The sequence below is a fragment of the Ctenocephalides felis genome, unplaced genomic scaffold, assembly GCF_003426905.1.
Source record: "Ctenocephalides felis isolate EL2017-DRISC unplaced genomic scaffold, ASM342690v1 CF-g0.4_SCAFFOLD_01886, whole genome shotgun sequence".
In the NCBI taxonomy this organism is placed as follows: domain Eukaryota; kingdom Metazoa; phylum Arthropoda; class Insecta; order Siphonaptera; family Pulicidae; genus Ctenocephalides; species Ctenocephalides felis.
In genome coordinates, this window is record NW_020538040.1 from 55,320,027 (window position 1) to 55,332,605 (window position 12,579).

At 33.0% G+C, this 12,579-nt stretch overlaps 1 protein-coding gene across 2 annotated transcripts in view; it reads right to left on the reverse strand.

Moving 5' to 3' along the window:
* The window catches only part of LOC113377120 (tyrosine-protein phosphatase non-receptor type 13-like), a 267,073-nt gene that overhangs the window by 18,525 nt on the left and 235,969 nt on the right, over positions 1 to 12,579 (reverse strand). For both annotated transcript variants that reach the window (XM_026617326.1, XM_026617325.1), the window contains exons 4-5: positions 10,736 to 10,944; positions 6,155 to 6,388 (exon numbers count right to left, since the gene is read on the reverse strand). In XM_026617326.1, the coding sequence (XP_026473111.1) occupies positions 6,155 to 6,388; positions 10,736 to 10,944 (443 nt within the window). The remainder of the gene's footprint in view (positions 1 to 6,154; positions 6,389 to 10,735; positions 10,945 to 12,579) is intronic.

Consider the following 12,579-nt stretch of genomic DNA (forward strand, 5'->3'; position numbering starts at 1 on the left):
CACCGTAAGCGCGAGCAGGCCCTCGCCGCAGGTCAAATGCACATCGCTTGGGACTCGGTCTTAATACTTACGGTGTGGCCGCGCGCCTTCTATAGGGGGATAGATCGCGTCGTATGCGATGCGATCAACTTTTGGCAAAAGTTCGCTGTGTTGTTCAGGCAGGTTTGAATATTATTCCCCGGTGTATTTTATACATTATATTCGATACTTTTAGCCTGTCAACTATATAGCGGCGTTACTTTTAATAATGTCGTAGACCGTGTTTGGAATTATATACGTCGTATATGTTCGGATGTCGGTTTACGGCCGGGTTCTGGACCTTATTTATAAGTGTTCAACCATACTGTACAGCATATCCGCGGGCATGTGTCGTTGACGCAAAGACTCTTATGCGGAAAATAAAATATACAAATGCAATCAACTCAATACTCTCCGAGCGAGAATAAAAGTGAGTTATGACGATGAATTTGCCCCGAAGTTTCAATCTAACGAAGGGTAAAGAGACTAAATAAACTGGGTCGCAGACCGCTAATGTTATATACGGACCGCCGTTTCGACGGTTGTTAAAGGTCTAGCCTCTGTGTAAGCGCAGAATTTATAAAAGTTGCCGGGTTTAGACCGTCGTGAGACAGGTTAGTTTTACCCTACTGATGAATTGTCGTTGCGATAGAATTTCTGCTTAGTACGAGAGGAACCGCAGGCTCGGACGTGGTGCAAAGCTACCATCCGTGGGTATGCCTGAACGACTCTAAGGCCATATCCTTTCTAGATAACAACGATATTTTGAGGAGTCTCGTGAGTCGAAAGACTCAATACAATGTGATTTATTAGGTATTCGGCGCACGCCGTTTATCGCACGAGCCATTTTAGCCGTTTTATAGCGGTCGATCATGGTTCACTAGTTCGATGTAGAGACTCGGAATCGTTTATAGACGACTTTAAGGTACCAGGCGGGATGTTGTATTTGGTAGAGCAGTTACCACGCTGCGATCTGCTGGAACACAGCCTTTGGCTTGGGGATTCGTCATGTTGGCTTGGCGTCACCCCACGCTCTTAGAGCATAAGCCTTAAGCCGTCGCATTGCAGTATGCCACAATCAGTATGACTTGACCCTCAGAAAGTTGTACATATTGTACATGTGATACTTCTTTGGTATCTACTTAGCTATTTTGTACAACGTGCCTAAGTCAGCACGTTAGGCAAAACTTATCGGCATATTCCGATACTAGAAATATTCATTATTTCTTTAAATAACTATAAGGCTATATAAATAGTTATAAAATTTGTGAGAGTTAACGAAGAGTATTTGTTTTTAAGAGAAACTTTTCGTATTTCTTACTATGAATATATGATATCTTTTATTTAATTCTATATAAGGGAGAATGTTTTTTCAAGTTCTTGGAAATGCGTACAAGTTACCAATTAAATGAAATGCGTACAAGTTGCTAATAAGCAAAGTACGTATAAGTTATCAATAATGGAAAATGCGTGCAAGTTGTCAATGTGTAAAATACGTGCAAGTTGTTAATGTGCAAAATACGAGCAAGTTGCCATTTTTATTTAATTTTTGTAATATACTCTAAATCTATAATAAATAGTAACTCAGCTTGACCTAAAATCTTGCTACAAAACAGGTTAAAACATTTCTCGGCTTTTTAATATCAGTAACTTACGGGTACCGCGAACTACATCAAGTAAACTGTTAGGGGACATTAGCGAAGAAGCGTAACCTAGAATCTTGCATCGAAACAGGTTAAAATATTTCTCGGGTACCGCGAACTACATCAAGTAAACTGTTAGGGGACATTAGCGAAGAAGCGTAACCTAGAATCTTGCATCGAAACAGGTTAAATATTTCTCGGGTACCGCGAACTACATCAAGTAAACTGTTAGGGGACATTAGCGAAGAAGCGTAACCTAGAATCTTGCATCGAAACAGGTTAAAATATTTCTCGGGTACCGCGAACTACATCAAGTAAACTGTTAGGGGGCATTAGCAAAGAAGCGTAACCTAGAATCTTGCATCGAAACAGGTTAAGAACATTTCTCGGCTTTTTGAATACGTGCAAGTTGACAATTATGTAAAATACGTGCAAGTTGACAATTATGTAAAATACGTGTAAGTTGTCAATGTACAAAATACGTGCAAGTTGATATTTCTATTTAATTTTGTATCATACTCTAAATCAGTAATAACTTTCAATCTACAAATATTTCAAATCTTTTATAACAAAATATTCAGTATTTATACATATTATTTCGCAAAACATCCGAAAGTTGCCATAGAGATAACTGACTTGAAGCGCGATGTATCCGAAAAGTTACCATAGGGATAACTGACTTGAAGCGCGATGTATCCGAAAAGTTACCATAGGGATAACTGACTTGAAGCGCGATGTATCCGAAAAGTTACCATAGGGATAACTGACTTGAAGCGCGATGTATCCGAAAAGTTACCATAGGGATAACTGACTTGAAGCGCGATGTATCCGAAAAGTTACCATAGGGATAACTGACTTGAAGCGCGATGTATCCGAAAAGTTACCATAGGGATAACTGACTTGAAGCGCGATGTGTCCGAAAAGTTGCCATAGAGATAACTGACTTGAAGCGCGATGTATCCGAAAAGTTACCATAGGGATAACTGACTTGAAGCGCGATGTATCCGAAAAGTTACCATAGGGATAACTGACTTGAAGCGCGATGTATCCGAAAAGTTACCATAGGGATAACTGACTTGAAGCGCGATGTATCCGAAAAGTTACCATAGGGATAACTGACTTGAAGCGCGATGTGTCCGAAAAGTTGCCATAGAGATAACTGACTTGAAGCGCGATGTGTCCGAAAAGTTGCCATAGAGATAACTGACTTGAAGCGCGATGTATCCGAAAAGTTACCATAGGGATAACTGAATTGAAGCGCGATGTATCCGAAAAGTTACCATAGGGATAACTGACTTGAAGCGCGATGTATCCGAAAAGTTACCATAGGGATAACTGACTTGAAGCGCGATGTGTCCGAAAAGTTGCCATAGAGATAACTGACTTGAAGCGCGATGTGTCCGAAAAGTTGCCATAGAGATAACTGACTTGAAATTTTGTTCTTAGCAAAGAAATATTAGAAAATCTCGAAAAAATATATGAACACACTTAACCATTTATATATCATTTTATTCGTAATTTTATTCTGCATCTTTCGTACGAACAAAGTTTTTTCGTATCTTTTACCGTTTCGGAGAAAATCGATAAAAACTAGTGAAAACGCGAGAAAGCGTAACCTAGAATCTTGCATCGAAACAGGTCAAACTTCTTTTGTAGAAAAATATTGTTTTTGGGTTTTTAGGAATAACATATATTTATTATATTATTTATTTACATGTCATGGTTTAAATAACACATTTTTATTTCTTTAAGTTATATTTTATTTAAAATAAAATTTCTTACATTTAGCTAATACAATTACAAAAAACTAATATCTGAAATCTTGCTTGCTTTCCAGTCGAGGATGCTTTTTACGAGATTGTAGTGTTGCAGTCATAACTCCATCGCGATTTCGCTCTAATACGCGTTTTGATACGTTAGCCAGTAATTGAACATGTCTCTCAGTTCCCTGAATGTGGACGGGAATTTTAGGGTCACTCCATGGGCACTCATTGCTTTGTAGATATTGTACTAGATGTTCATGAGGTATATTTAGCGTGAAGGCTGGTTCGAATATATTTGAATAATCGTCCATATCTATCATATTAGTATAGTCGGTGCATTCGAAATTTATTTCGGGTGTTTTGTAATCTCTCAATTGCGTCAGGTCTTCCACATTATTACGGTAATATAAGATTTTTCTTATAGCTGAATCTCGTATTTCCTTTTTATTATCGAACAACATTGCTAATAAAATATTTTCCGAGTGAGCATAGTACGCGTTTTCTTTAGCAACATTGTTCACAATTTGTCTTAAATTCGAGTCTAAATATTGCGTCCAGCTAATAAATTTATAAAATAATATACTACCGTACACCACAGAGTTGTAATATTTAATGTTAAAGTACATTGGAATATATACTTTCATCACGTAGTTTGCCAGAATTTTCAAATTTTTGGATGGCTTATTAGTAGTTACATATAACCGAAGTAACCTACTAGCCTTTGTGAGCCATCGGGAATGTGCTATTGGCCCCGGTTTCTTGTTAGCTAAGTCTGTCGATACTTCTCCAGAAGCAACTGCTTTAGCTATTTTTATTAAATAACTTGAGTCAGTTGTCGATTCAACAGGACTTAAATCAGCCAAATTTTCAAGTGGGATCGTTTCAAAGTCTGTTACCGGCTGGAAGTAAATAAGAAAAAATAAATTATATTGAATTTGAACATAAAGTATTAACAAATAGTAAATATGTTATAACTCACCGGTATATTTTCGCATGTTTCAATTTGTTTGCTTAATATTCCGGTTTTTGTTCGTGGTCCAGTGGTCAATGATTTTTCCAAATAGTTAAATAAATGCCGAAGTGGAAGTTCGTTAAAGTGGAGAAGACACACAAACCAATGAAGAGGCCTATTTAACTGAATTTCAAAACGACGTAAAATCCCATTTTTTACGCCTGTATTTGCTGGTTCACCATCGCAACATATGCCTATCAAAGAATCGAGAGCTATTCCTTTATCGGCGAAAAACTCGTTCAATTTGATTACTTTACTTTCCGAATCTTCATTTTCCAATTTTGTGTAACCCAACAATTGGCAATTCGGTTCCTTTAAAATAACTAAATGCGCTTCTTTAATCATTCGTGGGTGAAACTTCTTATCGATTTTTTCCATGGTAATAGAATCATTTTTTCGGCCGTCGAATGAAAATGCTATTAATTCAGAAGAATCATATCGTTTGAGTAGAGCTTGCCTATTTTTCTGCCTCTCACGAACGCTTTTATTTTTATCCATAATGACAGGATTGCCCCAATCATCCTTTATGTCCAGGTCTTTCAGGATTGCTGTTACCACGGCAGAACCAACTCTATCAGAGATTGCAAATCTGTCGCATATTAAGGCATAGTTTGGAGCTTTGTATCTTCGACTATATGGTCCACGTTTTATATGAGAAGTATTTTGTGAACTTTTCAAACTGCTTTTAAACTCAAAACCAACATCAGGAGTATATGTCTCACCTGGAGTAATATCGCTAGTTATTGTAGATGCTGATACTTTATCTTCAATTTTTATAATATATTCTGGTATCGTAGATTTCCTCTCATTATGTTGATCCATCATAAACGCTTGTAAGTGTGCTGGGATCAATCCGCAGGAACACAGTATTCTTCGCAAATCGCATTTGCATTTTCCAATATAAAATAATTCTTTCGTGGATTCTACAAACTCCTGAAATGATGCTTGGGTAGACTTGCTTTTATTTGTACTTTTATATTTATCAATCAATCGGTTCAATTTTCTAGCGATACTTCGTTTCTCCATAATTGGAATATCAATTTTTTCCCACGTCTGAATCAATTTCGTTACCACATTTGGAGTAAATGTTTTATATGAAAACATTTTATTTTGTTTTTTTGATTCTTCGGCCAAATAAAAATAATACCTGATAATTTCCATACTTGTCGGAAGATTTATTCCAGTAAATTCTTTTGCTTCCCCAAATGTAATTTGATCATGCGAGCGCATATGATTCAAATTACTGGCACTTGCGCCTGAATTTAAATAAGAATTCGCCATTGATACTTCACGTCTAACTGGAGAACTGAATGAAGATTAATGCGAGTTTTTCACATTAATATATTCTTTTCGAAACTTCGAGAATTATAATAAAAAAAATACTAGCGCACTCTGATGGAAATAAATAACAACAAACTAAACCCGATTTAAAAACCCCCGTACAAACTATCAATTAAAATATAACTCACAATTTGAATTATTCACATGCCTAAATTAATATATTAACTTATTAAAAACAGTATTTTATTGAAAATTTCGCTGGCTAAAGAGTTATTTGCGATATATGGTTTTGAAGTCAAAATTCATTTAAATAACACATATATTTCATATGAAAAGGTGCCCATATCGCTTAATTTTACTACAATAATGATTCGGCCCAACCTAATATATATACATATACAAATGTATTATATACAGTCGGATAATCCGAAACTTACCCCGTACGGCCCATCAAGCAGCATCGGAGACAAAGGCGGCGGTATATCGGCGCTGCTTAATCCGCTGCTGCCCATTCCAACCATTCCGCTGCCTGCTCCGCAACTTCCAACTCGTCTCGGCGGCGGAGGCGGTTCGCTAGGAGTTGGGGACTGCCTGTCAAAGTCCTGCCCTGGAGGACGGCACACTGTCAGCGTCACTGTTGCGGGCGCTGTACGGAGGACCTCAAGCGCTTCCTGCGAATAAATTAAAGAAATCGTTATCAAAAGGAAACGACAACGATTTAATATCATACTTGAAAGATTCAATGAATTCTTGCAGTGTCGAAGACAAACAATTTTTACTGCAATGTAATTATTAAATATAATATATTACTATGAAAATAAACGTACGCTTTAAGAATAGTCGTAGATATTATGTTATAACTACTTTTCGAGAACCAAAAACTAAAATTTTTATAGCAAATAAACATAATCTTATTTTTGTTAATTTTTGGTCAATTTGATTATTTTTTCAGCACCAAGTTCATGGTACAGGCGAACTAACAGCTTTAATTTGCATATACTTGATAAAAATGTACCGTTTTTAATTTTCGGTAGGGTAAGTTATAGTAAGCGTCCAAAAATAAAAAAAGTTTTTGCATACCTTTACGATTCAAAAGTTTCTGAATATTTTGGCATATTTTAGAAAAAATGCATGTATGTATGTGTGTGTAATATGTGTGCATGTATGGATACAATTATTCGTCGACATTTTCGGGAGCACCGATTAACCTATTTTAATAATTCAAAAAAGAATTCCTACCACTAGGGAGATGTGCTAATTAGTTTTTGGCAAAGACAGGTTCAGCCGTATTAGAGATACTGATCTTAGAATACAGACAAAAAAATATCCGATTTGGATGTTTCAAAAAGCATTCAATTTGTAATGAATGGGAGACGTTATGATAAGTTTTTGACAAAGATTGTTCGAGCCGTTTTTTGAGATATGGAGCTAAAAGTGCAAACAATGACGTTTTTGGGAGAATGAAGCACCCGATTTCAATGATTCGAAAAACATTTTGCTTGTGTTGACAGTGTGAAAAAAGGATTAGTTTTTGGAGAAAACAAAAAAGTTTGATTTCGATGGTAATTTTTTTTATTATAATATAATAATAACAAAAAATATTTTGTTATTAAATATCGAAAATTATTTGGATTTTCAAACCCCGCTTGCTTAAGTTTTGTTTATTTAGTCTTTATGTGAACATACATAAACGTCGCCTAATTTATACGTTATAAAAGCTTTCGTCTATAAAATATGAATAATGAAAGTTATGATTATTTATAATAATCTATTTAAAATTAAATTTAATATATTTAATATATTTAAAATTCCTCGAACATTTCATTACGGTACGGCAATTTGCTTTAAAGCACGATGCCATGCACCACTAGTTTTTCTTACATTTTTGTTATTAACAAGTTGTTATTATGATACGACTATATTTATTTATGCTGTGAAAAATTCCATTATTTCTCCTGATGATAGTATAAACAAAATATTTTATTACGAAGTATTCAATACAAAAAAAAAAGAAAGTGATAAAATCCTTCCATTATTTTACTTAATTATTTTCATAATCAGAATTACAAATAATGTTCATTTACAAAAAAATATTATAACATTTTAAACAAAATTCAATAAAAAATAATTCATAATATTAAATATTCAATGTAAACTGCGTAGTATGTTAGATTACTGAAAAATATTATCGTAAACAATAATAGCTGAAGGAGTAAGAATTTTTACAACAAAAAAAAACTAATAAAAATTGTGTTATCTAGTGTAAATAAAGCTGCAGTTTATAGCAAATTAATTGAAAGAAACTAATTATGTTTAATATTTTAGTTTAAAAACAAACTAATTGAAGAGCAATTAATCGAAATGTTTAACTACAAATAATATATTTTAATATTGATAATTTATTATATTCTTAAAATTATATTCCGTGCGATTTGATACGTACACTATAAAAAGTGACTATCTATTTAAATTTTCGAGATGCATTTAAAATATCTTATACATAAGACGATTTTGTACAATAAATTACTTTAGATTTAACTGGCACCTTGTCTGGCATCTATTAAATTCAAAAAGTTTTATCGATAGTTCCTGAGAAACACATGTATATATGTTCAAGCACAATTATCAAGTCTATGCGTACGAGTAAAACAGTTGAACTTTTTCGAAGTTAGTTGAAAATCAATACTCTTTCCTATTAAATCTAGATAGCTAGTACTATCTATCTTATTGGCACCAATTAAATCCTCTGTCGGGAAAAGCATTATTTTCCGTACAAACAAAGAAATTATCAATCTTTTTAATTATTTAGTATTTCTGCAAATTATTGAATAATATTCGCCATTAAAAAAATCACAAATTCAAAAATAAGGAAATGAAAATTAATTCGTTTCAGTGGCTGTGCTTCAAGGTAAGTTTTTGCTAATTATTAGATGAAAAATGACAAAATTTTCGAAGCAACTATACAAGTATAGCAAAATATGTTAAGATGGTAAAAGTAACTATTAGGCTAAAATAATTCCAAGTGCATGACTGCGTGAGTTGTTCTGATGCGAAGCCAGGTGGTTTAGGTGAAAATAGGTTGAAAAACATCTCAAGGGGGTTTCATGTATATTCTGCTCTATTACAGTATGCGATAAAAATGTTGACGCATCCTACACTTTGACACCAAGAGTAAATATTTGATCTAATATTATGATGATGGAGCAGTCAGGGATATATAGTAGAGTAAAAATACAAAAAATAAATATAAAACCTAAAATAAAACGGCTGGTGCACTAAAAATTTACCATAGGACAGCTACTAAAATAACGTCATTGCCAAAAGTAAAAGTCTTTACCAGAAGCCTAAATATTTCGCTATAATTAATATTATTAATTTTGTGTTGAATATCCTAGTAAAGCTTTTGTTTATAAAGTCATTTACATGCTGGTATTGCAAGTTTCTTTTATTGTGGAATATAAGGAAAAAATCATAAACTAGTTTTAGTCTATTACCTATAAAAAAACAATTTAAAGGGGTATTCTAGTGTAGAAATTCAAAAAAATCGATTTTTTTTTATTTCATATTTTCAAAGTTTAACTATCTAAGAATATGGGTACGAGAAGGTTTTTGAAAATTTGAATTATTTTCGGAGATATAGGCATTTTACTGACTCGGTCTCCATACTGGTTTGGCTTCACGCAAAACTTTAAATGCGTTTTTTTTTTTTAAAAAAAACTTTATTACTAATTATTTTTTCTTTTTTATCTTACAACTACATATATTTTACTTTTTCTTTACATATTTTTACTGTTCATTACATTTTTCTTTTTACGAATATTTCTTCCAAGGGCAGGTCCGTGGGTTGAGCTGAAAATGCACTCAATCATGGTTGCACGATGTCAGAGCCCTTTCCTGTTGTATAGGGATACAACTCGACTTCCTTTGTATTTCAATCTTAGGACCTCTTTACTTCCAAGTGGCATGTTGCCACTACAGCTATGCCCACGAAAGACCATTTTCACTAGAAATCATATTTGAAATCTATGATTTCAAGTGAAAATTTGGTATCAAGCTGCTTTGATACCGAACCGACCGAGGTTGGATTCGAACCCGGGACTAAGATTTGCTAGCACACGTTCTTACCACCGGACCACGGCCGGCCCAATTTTTCTCAGAACAGACTTTTTCAGTACTGTTGACACGATTTCTCGAGTTTTAATCGACCGATTCACTTGAAATGTTCAGAGAGTCTTGTTTATAGACATATCTATAACCCGAACTAGGATTATTATATATTTTCAAAGTTTATCTAAGAATATGGGTACGAGAAGGTTTTTGAAAATTTGTATTATTTTCGGAGATATAGGCATTTTACGGACTCGGACTCCATACTGGTTTGGCTTCACGCAAAACTTTAAATGCGTTTTTCTCAGAACAGACTTTTTCAGTACTGTTGAAACGATTTCTCGAGTTTTTATCGACCGATTCACTTGAAATGTTTAGAGAGTCTTGTTTATAGACATATCTATAGCCCAAACTAGGATTATCCCCAAATTTCAATTTTTACTATTTTTAAAAAAATCGAGAAACAAAAAAACACCTTTTTTTTCAAACAGTCGCCAATTTGTAAATTTTTGCTCATCGCTGGTTCGGGCGATTGCGACATCATTGTAGATTAATAATATTTTTATTTATTGCATTTTCGATAGCTAGGAGGGCTGAAATAATGTCAAGACTGAGGTGCCAATTTTTTGAGACCACCCACTTCTTCTGCTGCCAGTTTTACAATTTTCAACTTTTTTATTTTTTTATTTTTGTTTTGTATTTTAATAATATTAATAAACAAGTTGTAAAAAAATAGATAGTAAAAACATTCATTGCTTTCTTTTACGACACTTTAAAAATGACCTAGAATTCATAGCTCTACACTAGAATACACCCTTAAAACGATCTAACAATCTTTGCCATTTACTAATAATTAAACATAAATGTTTATTATTTACAGATATTTATTAATTAATAATTTTTTAACTTACATAATTTGATAATCCGGTGAGAGTGCAGCCATTGGCAGCCAGCAGTAGATCACCTGGTGCTAGCCTGCCGGTGGCCCAAGCGGGCTGGTGCGGAAACAATCTCTTGACGCGTATCAGGCCTGGACAGGCTCCACGGGAATCTGTTCCGCCAGAAACACTCAGGCCCAGTCCGCGAGGACCTTTGGTGACGGTAACGGTAAAGGTACATTCTGAAATTGCAGAAAAGGCAAGAATTATTATATTGATTTATTTATTACATGTTATAAGTACGAAACTGAAAAATATTTGTAACAAAATAAAGTATAAATATATTTCTGTAAGATTTGTCGATAGATGTATCTACTAATTTCTTATCAGTATTATATTTCTCATGTACATTTCTAGCAGTCTCCGCTTTTGTATAAACAGATCGCAGGATAGTGTCAAATAAAAAAGGGGTATAAAATGAAAATTTCATACCCTTTCCACTCGGATGCCGCCGCTCCGGAGACAAAATACATATAAATTTTGCAATTCGCGAGTGGAAAGGGTTAATACCTATGGATCTGTATTCTCCCAACTTTTGAGAAAAAGAATTTCTTAAATTATTAATATGATCATTAGGAGTATACAAGTAAATAAAATTTTTCACACTAAGAAAGAATCCTAATATTAATAATAAATTAGAAGCTATAAAAACTTATTCTCTTAAAAATTTTTGTGAAGATTTATTAAGATCATTTATAAATTTACAAAATTTTCATTCATCCTTTAAACCAATAAATATGAACAAAGAAAACTATTTTTAACCTAACTTCAGACGTAAATTATTAATTGCTCATATTTATTTTTAATTCAAACATTCATTTTACAATTTTAGTAGTAGTGTTTGCAAAGCGGATATATAATCATCGTTCTTGACAATTTATTTAATAATCATAAAAAATAATATACTGTACATAATCAAAATTCAAGTATGTTATTCTATACAGATGAAAGATCAAACGCTTAGAATTTAAAATATTTTATAAAATCCATTTCTACATAAAACAAAACGTTTGGTTCATTATAGACCGAAAATACCAAATTTATAATGACTATCATTACGGTTATCGCATTTTGATTTTCATGAAAAGTATACTCATTTCATTCAGAAAAAATTAATAATATTAAGGGGCACAACTAATGTGAAATTTTCAAAAAATCGAATTTTCAATTTTTCCATATTTCGATAGGTTATACCTTTAAAAACAACATACCAAAATTTTAAATCGATATCTTAAATAATTTTTGAGCCATTTAAAGAGTATATATAGTATATAGTATAACGATCATTTTATCTTTAAACGCGTTTTTCTCGCAACAGCAATTTCCGAATTTGCTGCAGTGATTACTCAAAAACAAATGATCCGATCACTATCAAATTTTTTTTACATGTTCTATATATAGTTCTCCGTAAAATAAACTATCGATTTTTTGACCGGATCAAAAATCGAATTTTGGCAGTCCAAAAACGATTTTGTCAATTTTTGATTTTTTTTATCATAGGTCATTTTACAGACAATATTATCTAGTTTAAGGAGATTTTTTTTTTAAATTTCATCTACGTAGAAGGCCGGAATCACAGCAGCAGTGAAGAGATCGACAATAACCTAAAAAATATTTAATTTTTTTTCCGAAATTTAACTATGTATTCTTAAAACATGTGTAAATATATTCTTAAAATTTTAAAATGGTCGATAAAGTATTTTTTTCAATATAAATTCCCAAAAATCACCTTTTTTTAGGCAGTTACACTAGTTGAGCCCCTTAATAGTTAAGTTCCTGTAATCTAAAATTAAACACTGCTGAAATATAAAATCTAA